We start from the raw sequence: 21,030 nt of genomic DNA on the forward strand, positions 1-21,030 counted from the left end.
CTGTTACATCTCTGAAATATCAAACATTGTTCCTGTAGTTGTAAGTGCTCACATAGGCACAATTCTTGTTTCTTACTCAAGCTTTGTTACTCAAACTGAAAGTGCATCTCTACTGAACTTAAACTAGGAACTTGCAGATATTGCGGACAGATGATTGTCACCTACCACATGGTCATTCATCTGACAAATAAGACGACTAGGAGGCCTGATGGACTGGCGGACCCTAAGACCATAACGGTCAGGTTGAGCACAATTAACCTGAGCTTGAAGGTCTGGGACAGTCAAGTCTAAACAGTCAGTATCAGGGGAGTCTGCGTCCGGATGGTCAGGGTTCAATGGGGTCTCGTCTGGGAGACCCATACCCAAAGGGATCATGTTTTCAGAGCACTGTGATGGGCTTTCCGTATTGTCACTTGAAGTATGGTCAACATCTTGTTCGGGGATGTGCGGACTTCCTCGACTGGATGTATCAACACTGCGAGAGTCGGACTGGGCATCAGATCTGCTGTCTAGTGAGTTATCCTCTACCTCTGGATGAACTTGCTCTTCACCTGCCTGTATCACCCAGTTTACTGTACGGACATCAGTGTCTTCAACCGCGTCAGGTAAATCAGGGCATACATCACTTCCATGCATAGCAGCGTCAGACTCTGAGTGTTCAGATTCGCTGGCCAGATCATCCTCTAAGGGCAAGAAGCTAACAGAGAGCAGCAAATTCCTGTGAACTACCTTTTCTTTGCCCGTCAGACAATCCTTGACTCTGTAGACATTGAGATCAGGCTTGACTGATATGACTTCATACGGGGTTGACTCCCACTTATCTGCAACTTTGCGTTTCCCCGGGACACCTCTGTTGGCGATCAACACCCGGTCTCCCACGACGAGAGGTGATCCTTTGGCCCTACGGTTGTACAGCTTGGCATGACGAGTCTGTTCTCTGAGAGTATTCCTCTGTACAATTTGAGCAGCTTCATGTAGATCTTTCTTCAGATGGCGTACAAAGTCAGAGTAGCTGACAACAGCATCATTGGTATTAGCATGTTGAAACATGACATCGACAGGGAGACGAGGGATCCTACCAAACACTAGGTAAAACGGTGCAAACCCTGTTGTCTCATGCTCTGTGCAGTTATAGCAGAATGTGAGCTGCTGCAGCATTTGTGGCCACTTTGCTTTGGGCTGAGGGGGAAGGGTTCTGATCATATCTCCCAATGTTCGGTTGAATCGTTCTGCGATGCCATTTCCCATGGGGTGGTACGGAGTGGTATGGGATTTCTGCACCCCTGCCATCTCTAGAAGCTCTTTGATCAGTTTGCTCTCAAAATTAGCTCCCTGATCAGAGTGGATACGCCGTGGGAAACCATAGACAAGGAAGAAATCCTGCCACAGACGGCGAGCAACTTGTTTGGCGGTTTGATTTCTGCATGGGAAGGCGTGCGCCATCTTAGAGAAATGATCAGTTACGACCAGGACATCTACAGACTTGTTCTCTTGCTCAGCAGTCCAAAAGTCTATACAAACCAACTCCATAGGCTCAGAGGTGACTATGTTCTTGAGTGGTGCACGGTTATGTGGTTCCGGTGTTTTCCCTACTACACAGCGCTGACAGGATTTGACATAATTCACAACATCACGTTCCATGCCATTCCAGAAGAATCGTTGCCTCACCAGAGACAAAGTACGGTTCTGGCCTTGGTGACCTGCTGAGTCATGTAAACCTTGAAGGACTTTCTGTTTCAATGAATCAGGCACCACAAACTGGAAGATTTTCTTGGCCATGTGAGGATCTTTCCTTATTTTGTAGAGCATGCCATTCTGTATGGTGAGTCTGCTCCAATGCTTCAGTAGTTTCATCACACTAGGCGACTCGACAGCTCTCTCACGCCTGGTAGGTCTCTTGTGTCTATGCACAAAGTACATGGTCCTGCTTATTGTGTTGTCCTGTTCTTGTAAACCAACAAGCTGACTCTGTGGGAGTGCCGTTGACTGATCTCCCTTCTGCAGAAGATTGACGTTGGCGTCTGTTCCCATCACTTGACCCACGCCACCAGTGGACTGAGCACTGAAGACAGCAGCAACCTCTTCTGATGTCACAGAACCATTGGAGCCTGATGGAATTGCCCTTTTTACTGACTCGTCTGATGTCCCAGCACTCTCGTCTACAACAGCGTGACAATTGTTGGATACTCTGAACACCTCTTGCACAGTACTGTTGTTCACCCTGTTGACTTGGTCCAAGAGCGAAGTATAGGGCTCGGTAACAAGGCGATGACCCACACATGACCGTACAAATGGCTCACGGCTCAGAGCGTCGGCTACGATGTTCTTTGGTCCGGGAATGTACTTCAGGTCAAAATTGTATGCAGCTAGCTTCGCTACCCACCGCTGTTCACACGCATCAAGTCTTGGTTTGGTCAAAATGTATGTAAGTGGGTTATTGTCGGTCCACGTGGTAAAGTGTCTTCCTTTCAACCAATGGCTGAATTTATCACATACCGCCCATTTCAAGGCAAGAAATTCGAGCCTGTGTGCAGGGTAGTTGAGCTGGGAGCGAGAGAGCGTCTTACTTGCAAAGGCGACTGGTCTGGCTACTTTTCCACCAGGTGGCAGCTGTGACAGGACTGCTCCAATCCCATCAAAGGATGCGTCGACAGCCAGAATAAACGGCGCATCAAAATCTGGGTGGGCCAGAGTGACACCTGTCACGAGGTCGTGCTTCAGTGTTTCAAAGGCGTTCTGGCATGCATCGGACCAATCTGCAGGCGTCAGCTTCACTTGACCTTTCTTGCGGGCTCTCTTGCGCTTATGCTTGTCACCAGATTCAGATGTGAGCCTGAACAGAGGTTTTGCCTTCGCAGAACATGCTTCAATGAAGCTTTGGAAATACATCACCATGCCTAGAAAAGATCTGATTTTACTAGGGCATGGCGTCTTGCCATCCGACTCCATTAGATCAGCGACTTGTACGTCATTTATCGCTCTCACTTTCTCGGGGTCAGTCCGAATTCCATCCTCACTGATGACATGCCCAAGAAATTTCACAGTCCGTCTGAGGAAAAAACACTTTTTGGGTGCGAGCTTGAGGTTGTGTTCCTTAAGGCGAGTAAACACCATCTGCAGGCGTTGGAGTGCAACTTCCTCTGTGGGGGCAAACACCATCAGATCGTCGAGGTAACATAATAGGCTCATGAAATTCTGATCACCAAATATTGACATCATCATCCTCATAAATGTTGCTGGGCTGTTGCAAAGTCCCTGAGGGAGCCGGTTGTACTCGTGAAGGCCGAATGGTGAGGAGAATGCCGTGTACTTTTTGTCGTCAGGGTGCAAGGGGACATTGTAGTAGCCTGACGTCAGATCCATTGTGGAGAAAAAGGCATTTCCCCCAAGTGCGGCCAAAGCATCAGCTTGATGCGGTAGTGGGTAGGCATCCTTTATGGTTCTTGCATTAAGCCTTCTGAAATCAGTACATACCCTTAGTTCTCCATTCCGCTTCCATATGAGAACAAGCGCAGATGCATAGTCGCTAGTCGACTTCTGAATAATTCCTTTCTCTTCCATCTCGTTCAGAGTCGTCCTCAGTTTTTCATACTGACTTGGTGGTATACGTCTGTAGGGTAGACGGAACGGCTTATCATCAACAAGGTGGATACGATGTACAAACTCTTTGGCCTCTCCACAGTCCATCTTATGGCGAGAAAAGATTGGCTCGAATTGTTCGATGATATGAAGGAGCTTGTCTTTACACTGCAGCGAAACCTCACATGACTTCAGGTCAATGTCTTGCAGTCCCAGAGCTTCCAATGCACGCATCATGTCCTCTTCTGACCTGGGTCGGACCTCTTTGCTCTGTACACTCTGCACGTTGCACTTGACCTCCTCTGCATTGGGCAGGTCTTCCGCTGCGATACAAGGAGACACATCTGCAATTTTCCTGTTTCTTCTCAGCACCACAACTCTGTCCGTGGGATTAAAGACTTTAACAGGCACCCATCCATCTCCCCAGAGTGGAGTAACAACTCGTCCGACAAGGACTTGTCTGGGCGCAGCCTTAGATTGGGTTGGCTCAACGACCACTGTGCTGCCCGCTGATGCCCCGGCCAACTCAGGTAACTTGCCCCAAATAACGTACTCGGTCCGTGGATTCAGCGTCACGCAACTCTTGATCTTAACTGTCCCTACCTTGTCTGGAATGCAATCACCTCTCCATCTCTCTGTGTTGGAAAGCATTGACAGGAATTGACTGTGGTTATCGGACAGACCGTTGTCAGGAGTGGAAACTAATCTCCAATAGCCATCAGTACTTTTCAATTGAGTCAAAATATATTTGATGGCATTGCTGCCAAGGATCATCTGTTCTGTCTGGCCTGGCACCACCATTACTGGTATTATCATTTGGCACCCGTAAACTGTGACGTGAATGTCGTACATATCTCTGGGAGAAACTTGGTGTCCACCGCAGCCTACAATGACATAATCATCGGCCGTGTAACTCATCATATCAGGGAATTGCTGCAGGAGGGACTTAGCCGTGTCCTCACTTACTGTACAAGCCATCGACCCACTGTCCAACAGCGCTCTGAAAGTGGGGCCTTCTTGCACAAGTACAGGTGTGTAAAACAGTTCGTCAGTCTCCGCTATTCTCTGAAACCCCTGAAAGATCAGCTTCTTCGATGGAGGTATCTTGTTGCTATACATCTCATAAATGGATTTATTATCTTGCATGTCAGGCTTCACATTAGTGGTGGGAGGTATACTCAGTTGATCTGCACTGTTCTCCCCTAAGCGCAGATCAGTTAGTTTCCCTGAGGCAGCGGGACAACTTTCGTCACTGGACAATCACGTCGAGAATGTCCTGGGGCATGGCAGTGAAAGCAAAGGTTTTTGTCTCGGCAATGAGAGAGAGCACTGTGGTCGACTTCTTTGCAAATGATACATGGCTTGTCAGTGAAACCATTAATTCTGTCTCCAGGTCGCCTGGTTGGAGCTCGCCTTCTCCCTTGAAACTGGTTTGAGGTAACACGTATCAGAACCTTCTCCAACATACTAATAACGTCCGTTAGAGAGACATACTGTGGGCTCGAAGTCTGAGGTGGCTCGTGCATGAGGGTTGGACCATGGTTCACCTCAGCTTTGTGTACGGCAATTTCCGCTCGATTCGCAGGTTGTTGTAGGGAATCTGCTTTGTAGCTCTTCTCAGCGTGGTATTCATTCAGCACCTCTAGTACCTCACATGCTGACCACTTTTCGATGGTTTTTGATCTGTAAGTGAGTGCCAGTTCCTTGCATGGGCAGTTCCTAATAAACATGCGAGTGACCTCTATTTCAGGGTTGTCAAATGTTTTGCCCTGCTCACTCAAGCACTCAGAGGCAAGGTCAGCTGCTCTGTTTAGTCTCAGCCAGTAGTCATAGGGGTCCTCCTGGTGTTTGGGCAAAGTTGAATAAAAGTCAGCTAAAGGGACAGCAGAGTACTTGGTACAGCTAAAGTGTTTCCTGAGGAGACTATAAATCATGTCAGGGCGGGTATAGACGTCTATATTACTGTTTCTAATGCCAAACCTAACTACATCTTTAGCTTTTCCTCTCAAATGCATTTGGATTTCCTCTGCTTGCTCTTCAAGTCTCACATTACTCTTCTTAATAAATGTCTTCATTAGATCTTCCCACTCATGTAATTTTATTGAGTCTGAGCCATCCCCATTAAATGATGGTGGTTCTTTAACCTTTCTCTGTGTAACCACCTGAACCTGTGTTACATCTGACACATAACCTGGCTTACTCAATGTGTTTGCTACATCTTGTGTGGCAGCAGCGCTAGGAGCTACTGTATTGTGTGACTGTATACGTGAGAAAATGCTATCAGCCAATGTATGTCCTATCTCCTGAATAACATTTGTCATCTGATCAGCTACACCCTCAGAAATGTCACTCGTGCTCTGATTAAACATGTTTCAAATATGTAAATCAGTCAAAATCACAAAATAAATCAGGAGCCTGCGTAACACGTCACTGTATAGCAATTTTAAATACTGTGAGCTGATGGCATCATGAAACAATGTGGCAGGTAGGACAGTCCTCGGTTCGGAGAGTTTGATAGAAGTCACGGGTCACGGCACCAATGTAACCGCGGTGTACGTGTCCCACCAAAGATCCACATTCACGCTGGACTGGATGATGAGGTTTTTATTATTACAGTTTCTGCAAATGGATGAGTCACAACATTAGCTTTTTCTGCTGGGTTTGATCTCTTTGATCTCTTTGTAGTACTCTGGTTAAACTGACAACAAAGCATATCAAAGAGCTGTCTTTTCACTTTACAGAAAATACATTTTAGAATATCACAATACATTTATAAATCTTTGCATTTTAACAAGATACTTTTAACAAGAGATCGTATAGTGGATTTTTAACGTTTACAATGAATTCAACATGTTTTTCTTTACTCTGAATTTTAACCAACATCATCCTTTTTTAATGTATATGAAAAAATAGGAATAAAAACAATAATGAGTATAAAAATGGGTACAATTTACCTGCAAATGGATGAGTCACAACATTAGCTTTTTCTGCTGGGTTTGATCTCTTTGATCTCTACAAGGGGAATTAATATTTAGTAAAACAGAAACAAAACGAAAATAAATCAAAACAGCTTGACAATATCAATCACATTACTATGCATGGTGAGAGATTTGTCAGCTGGGGTTATAATGTTTAAAATTAACTTATTTTGTGGAGCACCAAAAGATATGTCTTACCTTTGTAGTACTCTGGTTAAACTGACAAAACCCCGCCTCCTGGTCACATGTTAGAAGCCAAAACCAAACCCCACCCCATACCAGCAGATGGCACTGTTGGACTCAGCATTGCAGGACATTTACCAAAAACTATACACATATTTTAGCAGGAATTTCAATAAAATAAAAGTTATTATTACACCCGTTACATATATATATATATATATATATATATATATATATATATATATATATATATATATATATATATATATATATATATATATATATATATATATATATATATATATATATATATATATATGTATAAAATATATATTTTTTTTATTTAGTAAAATTATAACAGGAGTGTGCGCTTTATTCTAATAATTCATTTCATTTAGCTTACTTTATATACTTAGGTTATGTTTCCTTTTTGATTTATTGTTATTAGTATGATTTCATTCCAACAGAGGTGTGTGTAATATATATATATATATATATATATATATATATATATATATATATATATATGATTTTTATTAGGATTCGTACATGCGTTTCTACTTTATTTAAATAGTTTTTTAACCTTTTTTTCAACTAGACTCTTAACTGGGTTTTGTGTTTATTATCATTTTTATTATTATTTTCCATGGGTGTGTGTTTTTTTTCCAATATATCCTTTTTATTTATTTTTTTAATTTAGTAGGATTTTAACAGGGTTGTACACTTTTTAAGATTAATTCTTTTAATTTTTTTTTTTTTTTTCGCTTTTTAAAAATTCACAATGGGAGTGTACTCTTTGCCGGTTATTCCAGCTTTCCCCCCCTATTTATCTGACAGTACTCAATAATTATGAAAAATGTTTTATACTGACTGTGTTTAATATTTTCTGCCTTTTAGCGGTAAAACAAACATTCATTGAGTTAAAAAATTATTTGAATACCAGGCAAAATACATTAATGTCATACCAATGTTAATTAAAAATCCCCACTTAGGCCGCAGCCATGTTTGTCCAGCATCCAGCCGCCACGCTGTGCCCTGTGGCACTGGCCCTGGCTCGTACCAGACAACCCAGTGCCATCTACTGGTCAAATATTACGCACTGGGGATTTAAAAAAATGCCAACTTAATGCTCTCTTTGGCCGCCAGAGGGCATTGTTGAGTTTGCATAGTGTGATGAGTTAGTTCAGGTGTAAAACTCCATTCACTCAACTGTTAAAAAAACAATTAACACAATCAATGCCAGACATACAAAATACGTTTCCCCATTGTTTGTGAATACACGTGTTGCGTTTAGAAAAGATCTCTTGTCTTAACAACATATAGGGTAGGTTACTCATGTAAGCTGAATGATAAAGCATAATCCTGAAATTGAAAGCTAAATATTTGAAACTGACATTCTTTTACGTTACCATCCCGGGTATGGAGGCAGAAGATGAAAAAATCCAACTCATTCACTTTTTCCAATCTTCCCCAGCCCATCAAGCTTCTCTTTTCTCTCCCCTTGCCCCCTCCCATGGCAACTCCCCTCTCCCCCCCCCCCTTCCCTTTTCCCCTCTCCGCCTGCCCTTTTTCCCGAGAGCAAAGTATGCCCAGTCTTTCTTGACAACAAGTCTTCTCCGTGGCTTGCTGGTCGGGGTCGCCCTCCTCGTATCTTATCCGGGACAGATGCTGATGCGAGCCAGCCCGTGACGTGGTGAACTGGGTGTGTGGGCCGGGTCACGCTCGCCCTTTAAAAGACTCTCGCTGAGCTTGACGGAGAAGATTCTGCGTTCCTCTCGAATGACTGAGTGTGGAGGAGGGAGGGAGATGTTGAAGTTGGGCTTGGTCTTGGCCCTGGCCCTTCAAGCGGCGGCGTTGCCGACCGAATGGCAGCCGGGGGACTATGCGGCCACGCCAGCCGAAGCTGTCAGGTTCCTCTACGACTACAACAGCACCGCCGAGGAGGTTTTCTTTTACAGCGTGTCGGCCAGTTGGAACTACAACACTAACTTGACCCAGCACAACTCACAACTGCAGGTAAGAAAGTGCTATCTCCTGTATCGGTACTGGTACTTGTAACTGGTACCAGTATCATGCCAGGGCTAGAAATGAGAAAAATATGTAGTTGTCGTTATATTCATGCAATTTTCAAATATTTCTATTGCAACTGTATCTATCTAAAAACGGTGGTTTTGAACGTCCCGCACACCTGCTGCCAAATCGATACATGCCTTGTTAGTCAAAACCTGTATTGCAAAACATAAGAACATAGGGAAGGAATATTGATTTGTGTTTATATTTGCATACACGGATTTATTTTAATTAAAGTATTTCAATTATTCAATTTGATTTTTTTGGTGTATTTAATTTTTTATTTTAATATATTTAGTTGTTTTTTAAATTATTTTTTATGTCTTTTTATGTATTCTTTAATTTTGAATAATTTCAATTTTTAGTTGATTATTTCAATTAATTTAATTATGTTTTTTATTTTTTATTTTTGTATCAATTTGTTTTTTATATTCTTATTTTAAATAATGAATTATTTATTTCAATGTATTTTATTATTTTACTTAATTTATTCAATATTTAGTTTTTATATTAATTTATGTTTCCTGATTTATAAATTTTATTTTAGTTATTCGATTTTATTTACCTATTATTCTAATGTTTTTTTTTAAATATTTTAATTGTATATTTTTTTTCATTTTTACATTATTTTCTGTTTATTTTACATTTTTTTAATTCTGAGAAATTTAGCATCTCATCTCATCTCATCAGCCGTACCGCTTATCCTCATCAGGGTCGCGGGGGGGCTGGAGCCCATCCCAGCCATTTCCGGGCAGTGGGCAGGGGACACCCTGAACTGGTTGCCAGCCAATCGCAGGGCACACAGGGACAGACAACTCATTCGCTCATTCACACCTAGGGACAATTTGGACCGGCCAATTCACCTGAAATGCATGTTTTTGGAACGTGGGAGGAAACCGGAGTGCCCGGAGGAAACCCACGCAAGCACGGGGAGAACATACAAACTCCGCACAGGAAGTCTGGAGCTGGATTTGAACCCACGACAGGTTCCCATGACATGAACTGTGCCGCACAAGCGCTAACCACTGCGCCGCCGTGCTTGCTAGCATATTTTATGTAAATATTTTTGAAATATTTATTTTAATTATTTAATGTATTTAATTTATCATTTCAACAAAAAAAATCATTAATATATCTTTATACAAACATTTGTTTTTATATCAATATCTGATTATTTTGAATGCATTTTTAGTTTAAATATTTATATCAATTTTCTTTTCTAATTTATAATCTTTATTAGTTAAATTATTTTATTTTTTAAATTTATATTAACTATTTTATATATTTTCTCCTAGTTATTCCATTTTGTTTTATTTGATTAATGAAAACAATTTATTAGATTTTCTTACGATGTTATCTTAATAATTTTTTGCATTATTATAATTTTTTTATACTAGTGGTATTAGTCTGAAAAGAGTAGTATTGGACATCCCTAATGCCCTCCAGTTTTTAGTTTTCCACACTAGAAATCGGTATCACTGCCCATATCTCCTGTATCTGTAATTGCGACTTTAGCCGATATCATTATCTCTAGAAATGAGAGGAAAATGAAATATCCATTATTTTGATGCAAATTTTAAATACTTTGGGATTTTTTTTTTGTAATATAATGGTATCAGTCTGAAAACAGTGGTATCGGACATCCCCACTGCACTCTAGTGCTTGGTTTTCCAGGGGCAATTTATGACATTCATGCACCAAAGAGGGTTTTCATTGGTTAGAAAAATAAATAAAAAATGGCTGTTGCAGTGATGTGCTTGCACAGCTGTGGCCGCAGGGGGGCAACAAGGGAGAGGAAGGGTCAAAACGGAAGATGTAACATTGCTCGATTACGTAAAAGTGGTTTTAGATTGTTAAGAGCCATCAGGGTCGGATGGAGTTTCCGGTTAAAAGCCATTAGCGGATCCTAACGCAGCTAGAGGAAGCTCCATTAGGTCGCCATATTGGATTACTTTAACGGGACGGTTTCAAGTAGATAGTCTGATTCCTTTTCCTGCGGCAAAATACATATATATTTATATACAATCCCTGAAAAATACTGGATAAAACTCAATAAAATACCACCGGAAAAGTGGAATTTACTGTATTTTCCGGACTTTAACTCACACCACTTCATCTTCAGTAGCTCACTTTGTAAAGTGTTTGCTTTTTAAACAGTGGGTTCAACCCCCATTCAAGCCAACTAAAATTTGACAGGTTCGATTCCTGTCTTCTCCGGGCTAAATGTCAAAGGGTCCTTGTGCTAGACACTGCATGGCTGTGAGTGTGTATGTGAATGGGTAAGTGTGAAGCACATTGTAAAGTACTTTGGGTGATCTTCAGTGACTTGAATTGTGCTATATAAATGCAGAACGTTTACATTTATCTACAAAAAAAAAAACAAATTGGCCATAAAGATGGGCATAACAGGGTGGATAAGATCGGAAATGCATAAAGTAAACGCATACAGTAATTATACGTGTGCGTTGCTACACAAAGTTTTAAGGTATATTTCTTTATCTGAGCAATCAATGATTGATCGCAACGGGATTCGAACCCGGACATTTGACCACCAGTGGTGCACATGACATATGAAAACGCTTATCTCCTTATCACATCCCAGAAACACTGCATAGTGCATTCTGACGGTTTAAACAGTACACCTGTGCGTCAATAACATTGGAAAAGGCAGAAAGAGAAAACAAGGTACTAGCTCTTTACGTACTTATATACTGTATATTAAACTGAGAGGTTACTGACTTACAGGTGAAGAGGTGACGAGACTACTTAACCAATCAGAATGTACTATGCAAATCAGTGTTTCTGGCACCGTAAAATAGTGCGATAATGAGAAGAGTTTTAATGCCTTCTCATATAGCACTTGGGGTCTATTGGTAAAGTGTCGGTGCCCTAACTGCCACGAGATGGGTTCGATTGCTGCTAACAAAAACGTTTTGATTTGAGAAATGTAGCAACTGATTATTTATTGCACTATTATATGTTGTCAGTAAAAAAAGAGCCCATTGGTTATACAAGAATACACAATTCCCTACACCTTATAGTCCGGCGGCCTTATGTATGAAAAACATGACAAAAGACTGTTTTTTGGGGTGTGCTTTACAATCCAGTGCTTAAAATACGGTAGTTTAATGCTAAAATGAATGGAGAACACCATTGAAAGGCTAATAAATAGCCTAGCCGTTGCATATTTTCATCTTCAATACTGCCCCCTGCTGGCTAAGCTGCGCACATTAGAAGCATTAGCACCATCTTCATCGAACTGAAGTAAAAACATGTGTCTCCTTTACAGAATGAATTTGATGGTGAGGATATTTTAATAAATGACAACTTTATGTGTGTTTTGTAAATGATAGAAGAAAATGATCAGTCAAATATACTTCCTTTTTTCTGGGGGAGGCGGAGAAAAACAATCCAAATGTTATACCTCAGTTTGGGTCCATTTCATGCACAAAAGAAAATACACCTTTTACTTTCCAAGCTCAGAGGACACTGGGAAAAAAACCCGACAAAAGACAGTGAAGGAGGGGAAGTGCACAAAAGTTAGCATTAATGCTTCAGTTTTTCCCCTCCTTCAGTCTGCTGAGAAAAGAGCAGATAAAAAATAAGAAAAGCCATGATCAGAGAATTGCGAGCGAATGGGAAAGTGGAGGATAAATCCAAATAGAAAAACAAACAAAAATCAATATAAAAACACACTCGTTCATTATGATAAATCAATTAGATTACGACTTCAAATAGAATATATTTTAAAATTAATGTTTTTTTCCCCCTCTTTCAAAATTATAAATTTAGGTGACCTTTTCTTGAATAATAATACATTTTAAACTTAGTTTTAGCATATTATAATATTATATGTATACTGTATAAATATATATATGCAACCAGTTCCCTGCCCACTGCCCGGAGATGGCTGGGATGGGCTCCAGCCCCCCCGCGACCCTAATGAGGATAAGCGGTACGGCTAATGAGATGATGAGATATATATATATATATATATATATATATATATATATATATACACACAAATTTAAAACAATGTAAATCCCCCAGATTATTATTTTTATATATTTGGTTTTAAATTTCATTTTTTTTTTCCAATTAGAAAAATATAAAATTAATTTTTACCGTGTTCATTAATGTACGGGTATTTTTTAAGTACTATACAAGGTCTAAACTGCTTAAACACTTTTATATGTTTAATAAAAAAAATATCTTGATAAAAATATTTTTACATTTTTAAATTATTTAAAATATTTTTTTCAATTAGTTTTAACCTTATACACATATAAATTAATAATTGAATAAATAATGCATTTTAATAATATATATTTTTTAAATTTCAATTTTCTTTAAATAAAATATTAGAATATTTTTAAATTTTTATAACTAAATTTCAATTCATGTTTGTAATGATAATAACATTTTACATTTATGTACAATTATTTTTCATTTAATAAATAACCTTAAAACGACTTTTTAAATTAGTTTTATTTTTAAACTTCTTCCCCCCCCAAATATTTAAAAAATAGTTTACATTTTTTTCTGAAATTTTTTTTTTGGGGGGGTAAATATTCAAATAAAAGAAATTAAGAAATAAAAACGTATTCACCTCGTACAGTTATTCATGGGTAACTTTGATGTACTTTATCTTTTGTATTTCATTTTACATGCATTTTATTCCCTTTTCGTGAGTTTATTTTTATTTTTTCCTTCTTCTGATTGGGCCAGTCGATGTTTGGCGTGTTTGACCTTATGTAAAAATACTCTAGGTTGCAACATGCAGAAATATTTGCACATTTTTGCTTTTCTTAGCATAAAAAATAAGATTATAACAGATCATTTTTGTTTTTTGTGTGTCCTTCAGGTGAACGCATCCTTGGAAGAGCAAGCTTTTACAGAGGCTTGGGGCAAAAAAGCCAAGCAGGTATTCCCTGGCATTCTGGACACCCTTGACCCCAAAGATAAGGAACTGATGAGCAAGGTCATGGTCCTCGGCGCCGCCAACTTGAACGCAGAAGAACGAATAGAGGTCAGTCTCCGATACTTTCCCATCGCAGAACCGGCAAATATTGAAAATCCAAATTCAAACTGCATAAAGACAATTTTCTGACTTGGAAAAAATGTCCCTAATAGCATTTAAGAGTGCCATTTTTAGCTTGAAAGGCTTTCTTAGACCATGTTATCACTTACAAAAAAAGAGAATTAAGAAATAAAAAGGGAGGAGGAAAAATAAAATGGGAAAACAGAAATAATGGTAAGTGAAGAAAAAAGCAAATAGGGAAGAAAAGGGGAAAATAGGATAAAAGAGGGAAATAGGAAAAAAGGCAAAAAGGAGAAAAAAATGGATGAAAAGGGAAAAGGGGAGGAGAAGGAAAATAAAAATAAAATATGGGTGAAAGAGAAAAAAGGAGAAAAAGAAAAGCAAAGGGAAACATGGAAAATGAGATCTAATAGAAAAGAATAGGAATAAAAAAAGAAAAGAAAAGTAAAAAAGAAAGAACAGCAAGAAAAAGTGGAAACAAGAGAAAAAGGGAAAAGAAAATACAAAAAAGGCAAAAAAGAGGAAAAAGAGGGGAGCAGTAAAGAGAAAAAAATGAAAGGAAAAAAGTGAAAAGAGAAAATGTAAAAGAAAAAAAGATAAGATAAACGATAATAATTACTAATAAAAAGACAGGTTGAAATGAAATAGAGTGAACAAAGAAGAGAGGAAAACAGGAGTAAACAAGACAAAAAGAAAAGAGGACAAAAAGAGAAAATACAGAAAAAAAAACCAAATATCGAGTTAAAAACATCAGGGAAAAAGAGAATAAAAAAGTGGGGGCAAATTAGAAAAAATGGAAAAAGAGAAGAAAAAGTAATGAAATAAAATAAATAAATAAAAACCTGCAAAAGTAGCAATCCTGAATAACTTGTAAAAACTTGAATATAACAATTAACATTTTCCAACCAAAATTCACTTGGTCATTTGTAGTCAACTTTTCTCATGTTCTAGCTCTGCCACCATCCACGAAAACCAAGCTAACGCTGTTTTCTTTCCTATGGTAGTACAACACCATTCTCAGCACCATGGACAGAATTTACTCCACCGCCAAAGTCAACCCGCAACCCAACGTCAGCTGGAGCTTGGAACCCGGTAAGTAGCAAAACAAAACAAAACGTTCCATTGTGGACGTTTCTTATCGGTTCCTGTCAAAAGTTGGCGCTAGCTCGCACGGGAAGTGTTAAGTAGTTGCTTTTAAGCACGGGAACAATGGCCCCATGTTTTGGCTTCCACATTCTCAAGCACCGTTTAGGAAACTACGCTTGTATGGAATTGTGTTTGGCAGGGACGAATACGGTTCGAAAATTCAACCACCGAATTGTTCACGTTAAGAGACATTTTTCTAAAGGCAGATTCCATTTTTTAATTCTTGGGTAAGTATACACACGCTGCCCTACTTACGAACGCGTAAGTTGAATTGTTTGTTGCTTTAGTGCTATATTTTGTATGTTTAAGGTTTATATAAGTATTGTTTTGTATTAAAAAAATAAACATTTCATAAAATAATATGCACTATAAAGATTAAAAAAAAGTTGAGTTTAAGTTACTTTTGGAAGATGCGCTTCAAGAGTTAGGCGACTTCCTCCTCCGTGGTAAAAAGCGGCACAAAAAAGCAATACAACAATTTTCTCAACCGCATCAATCTTTCTTATTCCACTTTCATTTAAAAAGAAACTGCTCGCCTTTTCTTTACACTTTACACCAACCATATTGAATGGATGCACGAGATATTAAACAATAGAAATGTCAACGTTCTTAGCGCGCAGGAGATACAGTATAGAATGTTTACACACGAACTAGGCTATAGAAGCCAGATTTCTTCTTCGGGGTGGATGCTGGGTGACCTCTCACAGCGCCACACGCCGGTAGCGGCTGAAAGAAGCACTACAGTAATGTCCTGTACTTGGACAAAGGTGCACACAATACGAAATCTAACTTACAGCAATGTCCAGATATTTTTTCACATCCCGAAAACATGTTCGTAAGTAGCAAGCACGATGCGCAAATGCTTTCGTGAGAATTCATCATCTTACTTTGTCAGTTCAAATTTTACCTGTGGTCGGTTTATTTTCCTTTGCTGTAACTCAAAAGATTGGATATGATAAATTAAATAACCAGCTTGGTTGATTAGGCGTGAGGTGCCTGAGACTGGGAGGTCACCGGTTTGATCCTCACATGAGTCATACCTACACTTACGTCTTAAAACATTGTTTGGCGCTCAGAATTAAGGGTTGGTATTGGGGGGGTTCGGTCACCTAATGACGCCGAACAACAGGTTGGGTTGAGCGAGGGGGGCTGGGAATCCCCTCCTCTGTATCAAGGATGTGAAGGTGTTCTTGATTCTTGGGGGACATGGCTCCGGTATATACAAACATAATGAATTTATGAACAATAAATTATGGTAAAGTACAGGTATCCCAAAAGCAAAGGACGTAATGTCATCACCACAACGTTTATTTTTCAAGAAAGATATGAAAGCCACAAATGACGCAATCCGTGTTGTACGATGTGATACTCGAGATTTTCAAACAAAATCGTTTCTGCAGTGATTTAAAATCTAGTATCAGTATTGTCACACGCCGCTGCCCCTCAATGCCGGCTCATCTCTGAAGAGTGGGATGATGCTTTACACTGAAATACAACGGCAACCAGGTGATGAAGTTGCTGTACCTGAGTCAGATCAGTAGACTTCACCTGCTACTGTTAGCCATGGCAACCAGTACTATCTGTTACATGTGGGGGAGCAAACCCCTGCCCCAAAAACAGCCTGGAGAGGGACAGGCGCCACCAGTCTGAAGTTGCCCAAAACACACCACGGAAGTTGGGCCCTCGCTGACCTCGGCGGTTAAGGGATCCGTGAGCGCGAGCGTCAATCTTTCTTCATGGTGCATCGCCAGTTGTAAAACATATAAGATCCATTATCCCTAATCGCACAGTGTTTCAAGCAAGGGCATCAAAGTGCATTTTCGCTGTTCTGTCAAGCAAAAAAGAGACCTGCACTCGTGCGGCTGCAATCCATTGTCCCTGGTCGACTATTGCTGAGAGCGGGGGCCTTCTTTCAATGTCACTCGCTTTCCACAGCTGAGTCCCTTGATTCAGACATCTGGTGCTTATTTTCCTCCTCTGTTTCCTTCTCTAGCCATTCATGTCAGCCATTTGACAGCATGCTTAGGCTTGGCATTAATTTACTTATGTTTTAAGAAATTTTCTGGGCCCAAATATGCCAATTTTGCCTATTTAAATATGTTTTAAATATTACTAAACAAAGGAAAACTAGCATGCATTTTTCAAAATCAATTCAAATAAGAAACTTTTCAATAAATAAAAAGCATTTTCTTCCATTGGAGATTTTCTTATTCAGTGAAATAATTTTATTTTGAAAAATGATGCACGCAAAAACCTGAGATATTTTCTTATTTAAATATATTTTTAAATATCACTTAACAAAGTTGTCTATTGTTGCGAGCGGAGGTCTTCGGTATCACTCGCAGTCTAGTAGTGTGATTCAGGCCTCTCTTTGCTTTTTCCCCCCATTGTTTCCTCCTCTAGCCATAATGTTAGCCATTTGGCTGCAGCCCCAAGGCTTGCCACCAGCCACTACCGGTGGCTGCTCTGTGTAAATACAGCTTGCTTTGTCCTTAGCATACTGATGAAATTACCCACTTCCACCATCTCTGACCAACTCCAGCTATTAGCTCTATTCAGCTGCTCCGGGTGTATCAATTTTGCCCATTTTTTATTAGGAAATAGGCATCGGGATTTATTTAGGTGGTATCCTTCGGGCCTGTGTATTCTTCTTTCAATGTGTATACGTGTTAAAGTCAATCATTATTATGACTATTTCGTGGCCATATTTGCACAGATAAAATACATGTATATGGTTTAATTCGACATTATGGTGGGGGCAAAAAACTCACGCGACCTCTTGTTGAGTTTTCGGAAAGAGAGAGCGGAAGTTTATTCGTGACGTCAGAGGAACCAGTACAGAGCCAGAACACGACTTCAAAATAAAATACAAGATTGATAAAAGTACAAAAGATATAATTACACTCATTGTTAAGACGTTACTTTATGTGTGTGTTTGTATGAGACATTGTTTTTATATTTAGTAATATAAAAACAAGCTGATTACCTTGAGACATAAAATCAAGAGATTTACATTAAAAACCTGACATTTCCCCCCTGTTGTTAATCTCGAAGAATTTTAAAAAATAGATTGGTAATCACACGGAGAAGTAAAAAAACCTTCAAAAAAAAGAAAAAACTTTCTCGCCTCCAAGGAATGTCTCTTGCTGGGAAAAACAGGATAAAACAAAAACGGACAAAAACATAAAAAAGTTGGAAAAGTTCAAAAGTGAAGAAAAATCTCCAGTTCAACAATCGTTAACTCTAAGGTCATTGATGGAGACCGTGAGAATTAAGATAAACAGAATGAAAAGATCCCCAAGATCATTTTCGAAACTGTAGCATCACTAGTTAGGCAAGAGGTTAGAATGCATGATGCCAATTTATCAAAAAATTGTATGCATAAACAAACCTCTAAAACCCTTAGGAAAAATATTGTTTTAAATTATAGCAATATGACAACCAGCATCGATAAGATGTGTGGATGTCTTACTATAGGAATAAAACCCAAAATCAAAAACATTATATCCTGTCACCCTGATTGGTTCTTCATTAAGTTTGAGACCTAATGTTGAAACGTATCAGAAAAACCTTGATATTTCTTATCATAATACGTTCATTCTATAATCTGATTCATGTGAAAAAACTTTATTCTCTTATGTTAGCTCACTTGTCAAGTTTTTTTGACCTAGCAAGTATTTGTTAGAGAATAAACAAAAATTTCAATCAAAGAATCAATCAATTAATCAGTGTTAATTTTGATTAACCCAGTAACTATGTTTATAGTTGTAGGGTTCGATGTGTAAGTATGTGAGACTTGTGAAATATCTGATTATTATCAATGATATTGTGTGATAGGCTGATACCATTGTAGCAAGGCAGTGCGTAAAGTCCAAAGTTTTCAACAAAACAATCTTATTTTGGTACTTTTACGACCACCATTTCTCTAGATCTCATTGAAGAGTCCGATACCTATTCTTTCGGGAGAATAGATTTGGGCACTATTGGCGGCTTTGATGCCGTTTTTCATGAGCATGGCCGTTAGGATCCCCACGCCTCCTGGCGTGATGACATGTTGCTTGTAGATGATAACGGCCTCGGACGTGTGTAGACAAAGCTGATGGCGAAGGTGCTGGCACACTCCACAGAGTCCTGACCTCTGGCCTTGGGAAGAAGTTAAGTTTGACGCTCCCTGGGCTGACAGAACTCCATCATCTGATCAGCAGGGGTCACCTTCTCCTGTATGGATGAGAAGCATAAATCAATACCATAGAACTGAATATTCAGGGAAAGCTATAGATGGAAAAAAGACTAGACTTAAAAAAAATTTTTGTAATAGTTTATTCTATGCCTTTCTTCCCCCCTATTGAGACTTTATGGCTCAAAACAAATTAAAAAAAACAACAAATTCATTTATAGATTTGTATATTTTCTTAAGTTGTCTTTATATTTATTATAAGTGAAAATCAAAATCCCCACTATAAGTTTCCCTATCCATTTTGAGCATTTTATCCCAAAATTCCAACTCTAAGATAAACAATTTATTTTTTAAATTGTTAGTTCTAAATTTCAAATTTTGCTTTTTCACTAAATCTAGTCACTGAATCAGTTTAACCATTTTCCTTGTCAGAATCATTTACCCTGATTTGAGTGATTGAGTGTTTTCTCTTTTGTAGATTGAGCATATTCGAAAAAACATTTTGTATGCACTTTTTATTTGCATTCTCTTATGATTTTCAATGTGTTATCTTGCTGTTGGCCATTCCCCTCGAGGCAGATGACCAGGATAGATTGTTAAATTATCAATTTAACCCAAGAAAAGACGTTTTTATTGTTATGATTCACTCTTTGTTTAGCCTTTTGTAAAAATCATAACCTATATATTATCTTTTCAGTAAGTAAATTTGTTCAAAATAACAGTCTTTTGCAAAGAAAGTAGGTAATTCACGCTCAAAGTGAATGATTTTGCAAAAAATGAAAAATACCATCCAAAAATGTTCTCAAAAATGATTTAGTGGGCGATTTTCTAATGGTAAACGGTTATTTTAATTGATTTTTGTTAATCAATTTGATAAACATTGTAAATTTTGTTATATTACAACATTTCTTCTGTGTAATATTTTTTCTATCCGTCCAAATTTCGGAATTTGAATCTCAAAAAACAGTTATATGGAGAGCTTATTCAGAAGACAATTTTTCATCAATCGTAGACAAAACTAGGTTTTAACTTTTATTTTACTGAATGTCTCAAAACTTCCCCCCTGAGTTAAAACCTAAGTTCACTATCTATGAATACGAGTGAAATAAGACAGCATTTATAAATTTGCAAGATGAATTTATCAATCTTCCTCAAATACATTTACACTTTGTATTAACAAGATTCTATATAACTTCAAGCAGACGTATTCTTGAATGTTGTTGTCTTTCAGTCTTTTGATTTGCTTATTCCACATTACATTCACCATTTGAATGTTGCTTTTGGCCCATCAAAAATACTTTTTCAAAAATGTGTCCATGTCAAACACAAAATGACTTTATTGACTTTTCTGTCAATTCCACTGGCAACGACTGCAGGAATCTCCTGTTAGCTGTCTGAAAAGCAGCTGGGATGTGCCCCCATCACTCCCTTGATCTCGTTGTTGATGAGCGTAGCTGGGATGTGCTCCATATCACTCCCTTGGCCTCGCTGTTGATAAGCGGCGCAGATAATGGATGACTGATGTCTTTGTCTCTTTCAGCAAATGATTTTTGTCCATGATTTCTTTTTGACAGGTTGGTATGTCCTTTGAAGAGTGCACGGACTTTCAAAAAGAAAGGAAAGAGTCTTTTTGTGGAATTCACTGCCACTTAAGAGTCTCGTTAATTCCATTGTGCTTATGTAGTGGGATTTTTTTTTTTTTTTTTTGTAAATTGGCCGGATTATTCAATGTCTTAAATTTTTCTCTAAATTTAAGTACTAATAGACATTATCTTAGTTTAATCAATTTCTATCCATTTATTTCCCATGCAATTATTCTTAAATTAGCCCGATATGTCTCGAAATCAACTAATCCA

At 38.6% G+C, this 21,030-nt stretch overlaps 1 protein-coding gene across 1 annotated transcript in view; it reads left to right on the forward strand.

Moving 5' to 3' along the window:
• The first annotated feature begins 8,323 nt into the window (after positions 1-8,323).
• Positions 8,324-21,030, forward strand: part of ace (angiotensin I converting enzyme (peptidyl-dipeptidase A) 1) — a 44,421-nt gene continuing 31,714 nt past the window's right edge. Inside the window, exons 1-3 of the mRNA XM_088323032.1 lie at positions 8,324-8,756; positions 13,675-13,839; positions 14,856-14,943. Of these exons, the coding sequence (XP_088179158.1) occupies positions 8,520-8,756; positions 13,675-13,839; positions 14,856-14,943 (490 nt within the window). The 5' untranslated portion in view covers positions 8,324-8,519. The remainder of the gene's footprint in view (positions 8,757-13,674; positions 13,840-14,855; positions 14,944-21,030) is intronic.

This window comes from Urocampus carinirostris, chromosome 19, assembly GCF_059441175.1.
Source record: "Urocampus carinirostris isolate Australia breed hairy pipefish chromosome 19, RoL_Ucar_1.0, whole genome shotgun sequence".
NCBI classification, from domain to species: Eukaryota; Metazoa; Chordata; class Actinopteri; order Syngnathiformes; family Syngnathidae; genus Urocampus; species Urocampus carinirostris.